Source organism: Mytilus trossulus, chromosome 10 (genome assembly GCF_036588685.1).
Source record: "Mytilus trossulus isolate FHL-02 chromosome 10, PNRI_Mtr1.1.1.hap1, whole genome shotgun sequence".
Lineage (NCBI taxonomy): Eukaryota > Metazoa > Mollusca > Bivalvia > Mytilida > Mytilidae > Mytilus > Mytilus trossulus.
Genome location: NC_086382.1, coordinates 62,610,724 through 62,619,974, shown reverse-complemented (window position 1 = coordinate 62,619,974; position 9,251 = coordinate 62,610,724). Strand labels below are relative to the sequence as shown.

The window sequence follows — 9,251 nt, the reverse complement described above, 5'->3', positions numbered from 1 at the left end:
CTCCTGTATAATGAACAAAATCTACCAATGTAGTATTTGAATAAGAACGCATTATTTGACATGATATATACAATTATCATACATTTTATAATTTACGAAATGCTTTTGAGAATTTTGTAAGGCGGTTTGGATTTTCGTTGGAGAAACATTTTATATACACTTAACGACTCTAAAGTGAAGTTTCTTTTTTTCTGATTGTGCTTTATAAAGGCTGTAAGTTGTATCAAATTTGTGTTCCATTTGTTTTCATATTAAGATTTGTAAAGGGTTATATATATGTTTTGAACTATATTACCGCAGTACGTTACGTTGACAATGTAAAATTGAAGAAGTCAAAATAAATGCAAATTTAAGAAACACTTTTGTTCTTCGTGTTCTTGGCATCGTTATATAAATCTTCAACCACTAGCTTTGATAGGTTATACATCTTTCTCATTTACGTTATGGATCTTAAATAACATTATTTATTTAACATGGACATGTATATTACATATATTATATACTAATAGTATTTAGAAGTCACAGTATGATTTGTAGTATGATGAAACACAAACATAAGAATACAAGACTTGCGTACGTCTTGACTTGACTTGTATTCATCTCTGATTGTATATCTCTCTGTTTACTTAAATCTGTATTAATTTTACTTACTTCCTTCTGATTTATTTCAGCAAGCAATTCTGTCTGCCACTGTGCAGATATATTCATGTCTAACGGTCCTGTTTTTTGATAATTGATACGTATTTCTGTTTCTGTTTTATTATCAACTGCTACAGCTATTTCAAGTATACATGTAACCATACCTCGCCATAGATAGTCAAAATCATCACAAGAAATTTTTGCTGATACTGTATGAGCAAGAACAACGTTTCGGTGATCCCCTAAAGTTTCGATACATTTTCTAAGTGGACAAAAAAAGTTTGTCAAAGAATAAAACAATCTCAAATCTCTTTGTTTTAATTCCTTATATGTTAAACCTGGTTCTGCCTTATATATACATGAATGAAAATTATGACTTGGAGTAGAGCACACAGCTTGTGTTTTAATGAATACTTTTCTGAACTGGTGCTTGTCTATAAAATTCGCATTTGGTCGTACGTACCCTGTTCGACACAAACAACATGCACAATTTGATTGCCATATATGAAACAAATTGTGCCTCTGTTTGTCCAGGAAGTCTTCGAAACTGTCCTGACATGAAACAAGAAAACAAAACCAAAACTCGTCTTCGCAAAAATTTATAAGCATAAATTTTAAAAGAGTAAAATCAAGATTGTCGACTTTGATATTTATTTTCGCAAAGCAACAACATAAACTTTTGTTTCTTTGGTGCTTATGTCCTCTTCTGCGTTGTGATTTGTCGTCAGTATCGAATAATATCATTATTTGCTTCTTTTTGAGGATCGATTTGCCCGAAGGATTGTCTTTACAAAGGCAACACATTTTTTCGGAATAAAAATGAAAAATGTCATGTTGATGGTCATCTATGAAGTCGGGAAATGATTTATTTATGCGTTTTAGGTGTTGCTCCATCAGTTTTCTACATATAGGCGTCGCATTGTCATGTAACAATCCAGAGATTCTTGTATAATTGTCTCTTTCATTGCTTTGATGCATAATTAGTCACGAAACATCTTTGTTTAACCCATCAGCAAGGCTTTGAAGGTCTGCAATATTTGTAAAAGTCGTTTATTAGTTAAAGTCTCTGAAAAATGTATTTGTGTAGATTTAGACCTTACTGGAACGCATATTTCTGTTCTAGATTCAGGTATCATTACCAAAATGTATTGTATATTGAATGGAAAGCCCAACTGTAAAATGCTTATTTCCATTTCCGGTCAACAAAAAAATGAATAATAATTAACATTCTAACTGCGTGTTTACGAGCTTCAGTAAATGTTTTGAAAAGGTGTAGGGTTCATCGCTATTTCTTTGAATAATTTTAAGATTCACATACATATCATACGCTAGAGGAAACAAAGTTTTAATCTTTGTCTGCATTTACTACTAACATGTAACAAGTCAAAACTGGTGCGGAAAGAAAATAGCCTGGCACTAATACTTCTGAAACAAGAATGTGTCCCTAGTACACGGATGCCTAACCTGCACTGTCATGTTCTATGTTCAATAGATCGCGAAAATGGGGGGGGGGGGGGGGGGGGGCTATCTCTTATTTGGTATTACAATTAAAAAGATCATATTATAAGAAACATGTGTACTAAGTGTCAAGTTGATTGGACTTCAACTTCATCGAGAATTACCTCGACCAGAAATTTTAACCTGAATCAAAAGCTTTAAGCGGGATAGACGGATGGACGAACAAACAAACGGTCACACTGACCAGAAAACATAATGCCAATAAATGGGGCATACAAAAAGCGTGAAGACGAAAAGAAGGTCAGTATTGAAGTCAGAATTGATCAAAATTTCATTTGCTATACACGTTACGAAAGACAATTACATTTATCAAAATGTATTTCATTCTTTATGAACACTTGAAATTCTTGTCTGCTTTTTCATACTTTAAACTAAGACTCATTCTACATGCAAATTACCTAAAAGTGAGTGCAAAAATGTGTATTTATAATTGAAACAGGTTTTAAGATTTCATTCAATCATGGTGACAACACAAGTACCGTTACTACACTAAAGTTCCCAGAATACGTTAATTGGCCTTGAATTAAATTGAATCAAATTTACACATTTTTTCATGACTCGAATTACTTTGCTAGTTATTGCGATTTGAAGGGGCAAAAATGACTCTTATTATATCTCCTCAAATAGGGATATTTAGCAATAGAATGTGAAATCTCTTTACCACTGAAAAATTATTACAACAGAGTTGTCAGTAACAAAGACTGGTCATAATATTTACTTAATTCCATTATTGGTTACAGGACATCATTCGTAATTAGAAATCAACATGCAGACATCTTATACGTTTAGACATTTCCAAATATTTTATAGTAATATTTTTTACAAATTACAAAAAAATGTTGGCATTCACCTCAAAAACTGGACAAACATTTGAACCTTTCAGAAGGGATATAGTTACAATACGGTTCTAAAATCATTAAAGATGGCATTTTCAGATATTAATATTGATTCACTCATAGGGTCTTTGCATCGAGAATAAACAAATTTATTCTTAAACTAGTTGTTGGTAGATACGGGTTATTTTCTTCTTTTATATTATATGATGTTATGATACTTTACCCTTAACAGGATGGATTGCGTTTGATTTTCATTTGACGAAGACATAATTTTTCAATCAGTTCTAACACTGTATCGAGTTTAGTATGATATTTATCTACACGAGACAGCAAACATTTTCAAATAAAAAAAAAGGAGCCCCGTTGATCGTTTCAAATATTCAAAACCAAAATGTCAAGAGTGGATAGGTATCGTTTTGCACAAGATTGTGAAATGCACTTAACTAAATAAGATAATAAATGATACCAGAAAGTCCATGTTTACAATATAATATTTCTGGAGACGATTATCTTTTCATAGTTAAGCAAATACTTGTTTTCACGATGGTTAGATAAATGTATTTTTTGTGAAGTCATTGCACTCCGTCAACGATGTACACCATTATATATATATATATATACTATATCTTTTACATTGTCTCCACGTATATGTAGTGATCTTAAATTATAATCCCCAAAATGTAAACAAGTACGTCATCTCTACCTTAGTTATTGTTTTAATTTTTTGATCTCAGCTTCACTGATGAGTCTTATGTAGACGAAACGCGCGTCTGGCGTATAAAATTATAATCCTGGTACTTTTGATAACTATTTACATAAATTATGTTATTTATAGCAGCTTGTACTGTTAATCAGAATCATCACAACTATACCATTATATGTTAGATAATGTGTAAATGGTTTTATGATTGTGAAGTGTATCATGACATTTATGTTTCTTTATACTTCGAAAAACCAATATGAAAACAATCTATATTTATGAAATGGCGTTTCATTTTGAGTGAATAATCAATAAAATAATTTAAAAGAACGATTACGCATCTAGTATATATATAGATGATAGATCATATTCTGTACTTATATTTATAGATTGAAGATAATAACATCCGTCTGAACTTTTTTAATGTTTCATTTTAGTATGCTAAAATGTTTTTCTGTCACAAATCATAATGTATTTTTTATGTGTACATGTTAGATGTATGCTGCCCATCAAGGGCTCTTGATTGGAATTATAAACATTCTTATTCTGTACTAGCTTCCCTCAAAATTTTATGTAATATATTTTATATGTCTACAAATCTTAAAGTAAAGTTTTTCAGACGCATAATGCGGTTATGAGAAACGAAACTAAAACAAATCACATAATTCCGGGTGACTCACAACCGATCGGTTAGTTTATCGATTGTTTACAAGTTGATAATTGACTTGCTTGGTGTCTGATGGAGTTTGTTTTGGTAGATAGTCGTTTTTATATTTTATAAGTTTATACAAACCTTTAATGTCTTCTTTTCTACAGCATTCCCACTACGTCCCGGTAGTAAGGAGTATACACAGGTATATCAAATAATGTGGTCGCTATTTTACACAATCTCTATGTTACGCCATTAACACGTGGTTACTTTATGGGGGTCTTAACGATGTCCAAATTGCACATTTTAACGTATCTTATTATCACTTGTACATATTCTTTTCCAAACATTATGATCTGGTTAAATTGCATATATTTTTAAGCGTGCGTCGCTATGATTAACGGTAAGGCAAATAATATTCCACTAGGAAGTAAGTTTTTCAAACATTTTTGTCAAATGATGCATGCGAACTGCATATCGAAAAGGCACGAGTTACGGGGCGCCGAATGGGACTCTTGTGGTTTTGTACAAAATTCAATTCTGTCATAATAAAATCATTTTTGTCTTACAAAACTATGTGCTACAGACTTGTTTTGTGAGAACTTCAATTTTTTGTGATGACAAAATTCATTTGTGTAGACAAAATTCATTTTTGTCATGACAAAATTCATTTTGGTACACAAAATTCATATTTGTCATGACAAAAGTCAATTTTGTCTTAAAGGTATGCAAATATAAACATATTTGCATACAAAATTGACTTTTGTTACCTGATATGGAAATTAAATCACAAAAGTCAATTGTGTAAGGTAAGATTCAATTTTGTGAGACAAAATTGACTTTTGTGAAACAAAATTAACTTTTGTGAGACAAAATTGTCTTTTGTGAGACAAAATTGACTTTTGTGAGACAAAATTGACTTTTGTGAGACAAAATTCAATTTTGTCATTTTTGTTGGGACAAAATTCAATTTTGTCATTTTTGTTGAGACAAAAGTCAATTTTGTTAATTTTGTTGAGACAAAAGTCAATTTTGTAAATTTTGTTGAGACAAAAGTCAATTTTGTTAATTTTGTTGAGACAAAAGTCACTTTTGTCAATTTTGTTGAGACAAAAGTCAATTTTGTCAATTTTGTTGAGACAAAAGTCAATTTTGTGACGACAAAATTCATTTTTGTGATGACAAAATTCAATTTTGTAACAACAAAATTGACTTTTATGAGACAAAATTGACTTTCGTGAGACAAAATTGACTTTCGTGAGACAAAATTGACTTTCGTGAGACAAAAATAAATTTTGTTAATTTTGTTGAGACAAAATTCAATTTTGTTAATTTTGTTGAGACAAAATTCAATTTTGTCAATTTTGTTGAGACAAAAGTCAATTTTGTCTCACAAAAGTCAATTTTGTCTCACAAAAGTCAATTTTGTGTAACAAAAGTCAATTTTGTGTAACAAAAGTAATTTTTGTGTAACAAAAGTAATTTTTGTGTAACAAAAGTAATTTTTGTGTAACAAAAGTAATTTTTGTGTAACAAAAGTAATTTTTGTGTAACAAAAGTCAATTTTGTATGCAAATTAGTTCACAGAAACCAAACTAAACTAATTTGAATACAAAATTGAATTTTGTCGCTCAATTTTCAAATTAGGTAACAAAAGTCAAGTCTGTGTAACAAAAATGAATTTTGTCATGACAAAAGTGACTTTTGTCCGCTGATAGATAATTTTGTATGACAAAATTTCAAATTTGTAGTATGATACAAATTTTGTTAAACGGAACTCATTTTTGTTGAACAAAAGTCACTTTTGTCCGTACAAAATTGAATTTTGAGTACAAAACCACAAGAGTCCCATTCGGCGCCCCGTACGAGTTATACATCGAAACAAAACGAAATTTATTCCCGTTCAAAATTTGAAAGCATATATGATTGATTTACTAGTTACCAAGTGGTCTTAGTGGTTAACTCACAGTATTAAACATGTTAAACAACTATCCTGTAAAGTCTAATATTGTGATTTTGAATCCCGATCGTCGCGACTTTAGCTTTACAAGGATTATAAAAAGGTCGTCTGTTCTTACGTAATACTCTGACTTTTTCAATCAGAAAAGATGAGAGTCATAATATAAAAAAAGTTGTTAAACACTACGATTATCAATACCATATACTTAACTAATACTTCTTTCTCTTTAATGCTAATTCTTTCTCATCACAATTTCTTTTTCAAACATTTGAGGCTGATCATTTTTCAATAAAGATCTACAGCATTTCTGAATGTGTTGTAAAAAATAGAGGGCGAAATATAACATCCAAATCATTAACAGAATTAAGGTAGCACAATACTAAGATTTTTCATCCCCAATCAGACATCTTGAAACTGATGTAATTCCACCTATCTTTCTTTAAAATTTATAAAAGAGGACCCAAAGGAAAGAAGAAGGATTAATCTTTTAACTTGTGATAATTTGATTATGACATAATTATTACATAATTAATTGTTATGTAATTAGTTGCCATATTGTGATGTCCATACTTGAATGTGATTTAGCTTCTATGTTTTTTGTAGCATCTCAAACTGTTTTATAGATTCTTGCACAACCAAATTTGACCTCCAAAACAGTGTCTCAGATTTTTCCTAATGTATTTCATTCTCTGATAAATCTTCAAGGACGTTTGCAACAATTCATAGGATACCACTTAGTTCAATTGGGAATACAATTTGTTCTATTGATGTTTTTGGAAATCTGAGACACAGTTTTGGAGGTCAAGCTGTGCTGTACAAGAATCTAAAAAAAAAAATTGGGATGCTAAATTCATTCAAGTATGGACATCACAATATAACAACTAATTACGTAATAATTAATTATGTAATAATTATGTCATAATTAAATTATCACAATTTTAAAGAATAATCTTTCTTCTTTCTTTTGGTACCTCATTTATAAAATTTTAAGAAAGATGAAATGAATTACCTCAGTTTAAAGTTGTCTGATTGGGAGTGAAGAAATCTTTGTATTGTGCTACGTTAAACTGGCTACGTATTGGCTATAAAAGAAAAAGACGATCAATCGCAAACATTACACAACATAAAACACAAGTTTAAGCAATACGTACCCAATCACAAACTGTTGATGATCTTATATATTCAAAAAGGGTAAGCAGATCCTGCTGTAAATGTATCTGTTGTATCCTCTATATCAAGTTCGATGGGATAAATGAGTTCAAAATAGTCACCAAATTTTGAATTATCTTTATAGCGGAATATAACATTTTTCCTTTCTTCTAAGAAGTTCCTGTATGAAGTCAGCATCATAACAACAAAGGAACAAGTCGGAAAGCAGAGGGATAATGTGGTTCACATAGGAATGCCAATAGTTTGTTGACACGTAACGTAAACAACATGTTGTCAAACAAGAAATCAAGCATCTTGATAAAGTCATTTTAATTTATTTTGTATGAATCAGAGTTATTTTTAGACAGTTAAGCTGCCTTATATGAGCACCCTAGATTTGTGTTCTGCCCAATAAATGCCGAAACACGTGCCATTGTTTATATCTAGCTGGATGTTATGTTATTTATAACTAATTGGACATTTTGTTCACACTTTTGATTATGGATAACAAAAAAATATATGACCAGAAAAACCTTAAATGATCGTCGAATCACCAAAAAGTTTTGAAGTTGCACATGAGAAGAAGAGCACATATAAGAACCGTTGTGTAGTTTATTATCCCCTGAGCTTTTGGCTAAGATGTCAAACAACAAATGTATGAAATATTTAATCGGCAATCATCTCTAAAGATAAGTAGGTAAGATTTTCCAAATGACACAAGTTGTATGAATATTGTTTGTCGTCAATACGTAGTCAACTACGTCAGTAGTCTATTATATAAGTTCAACTGTTCATGCTGCTGGCGGCGAATTTAAATCAGAAGACGACAACATTTCGTATCTTTACAATATTGAAGACAGGGGTTCAAATTAGCGGACAGAGGTCTGCGACCTTCTACTTTTGCAGTCGGACGTTCGACTTGGTTACTAGCTACGCCCTAGGCTACTCCCGACATGCCCGTCGGACATTCCACTTGAAAGAAAAAAAAAGAAAAAAAAAGAACTTTGCAAACCTTTTTACCAAAGTCTCCTAATAAACGATCTCAAAACTTATGTTCGTCATTATTATTCATGACAGCGATGTTCATTTTGTACAACCGCTAGCTTTATACATAAAATCGCCGACAAATACTGTGTAAATGCGAGTAAAATCGTATCTTAAAAAAAACAACGTTGAAAACAAAATAGATGCTAAACAATTACACTATCAGATCCGATTCCGGAAGCGGATAAGAGTGATTCTGCGTTTTGTGTTTACATGTAATATCAGTATTTAGTGCAATTATAATCTTAAATCAATCCTAATTCTATCATTCAAATGTGACGTTATTTATTATGCTGTTTCAGAATTTCAAATGTGACGTATTTTTTGTTCCTTTTTACCACTTCGTATGTGTCGTCATTTTTATGACTTTTTGCGTTGAGGCATGAACAAAGTCGTGTGTGTCTATTTTTTGTGTTGGTCTTTGTATTATGTATCCGAGTTTTGTTTTCTGTAATTAGTTGATACTTCAGTTTTATCATGTATATCTTTTGTATATTTATTATAATATTATTATATATTAAATAATAAGGATGTTCTTATCCAAAGCAGAAAACCCCAGCCGTATTTGGCACAACCTTTTTCAACTTTGGATCCTCAGTGCTGTTCAACTTTGTACTTTTTTTACTTTCCAACTTTTATATCTGGGCGTCAATGGTAAGTCTTGTGTGGACGAGCCGCGTTTTTGGCGTATTGAATTTTAAACCTGATGCCTTTTGTTATCTATTATTCATGTGTGTCTTTGTCTAATATGTTCTC

At 31.0% G+C, this 9,251-nt stretch overlaps 1 protein-coding gene across 1 annotated transcript; it reads right to left on the bottom strand.

The window, feature by feature from the left end:
- Positions 1 to 519: 519 nt before the first annotated feature.
- LOC134688061 (uncharacterized) lies at positions 520 to 4,595 on the bottom strand. The gene is made up of 2 exons (XM_063548528.1): positions 4,487 to 4,595; positions 520 to 1,667 (listed from the first exon to the last, which is right to left on the bottom strand). Exon 2 carries the CDS (start codon positions 1,615 to 1,617, stop codon positions 520 to 522), a length of 1,098 nt encoding a protein of 365 aa, XP_063404598.1. The 5' UTR covers positions 1,618 to 1,667; positions 4,487 to 4,595.
- Between the last annotated feature and the right edge of the window lie 4,656 nt (positions 4,596 to 9,251).

Bases quoted from the DNA above. Each gene is read 5' to 3' on its own strand.
- LOC134688061 (XM_063548528.1), bottom strand. From the start codon at position 1,617: ATGCATCAAAGCAATGAAAGAGACAATTATACAAGAATCTCTGGATTG.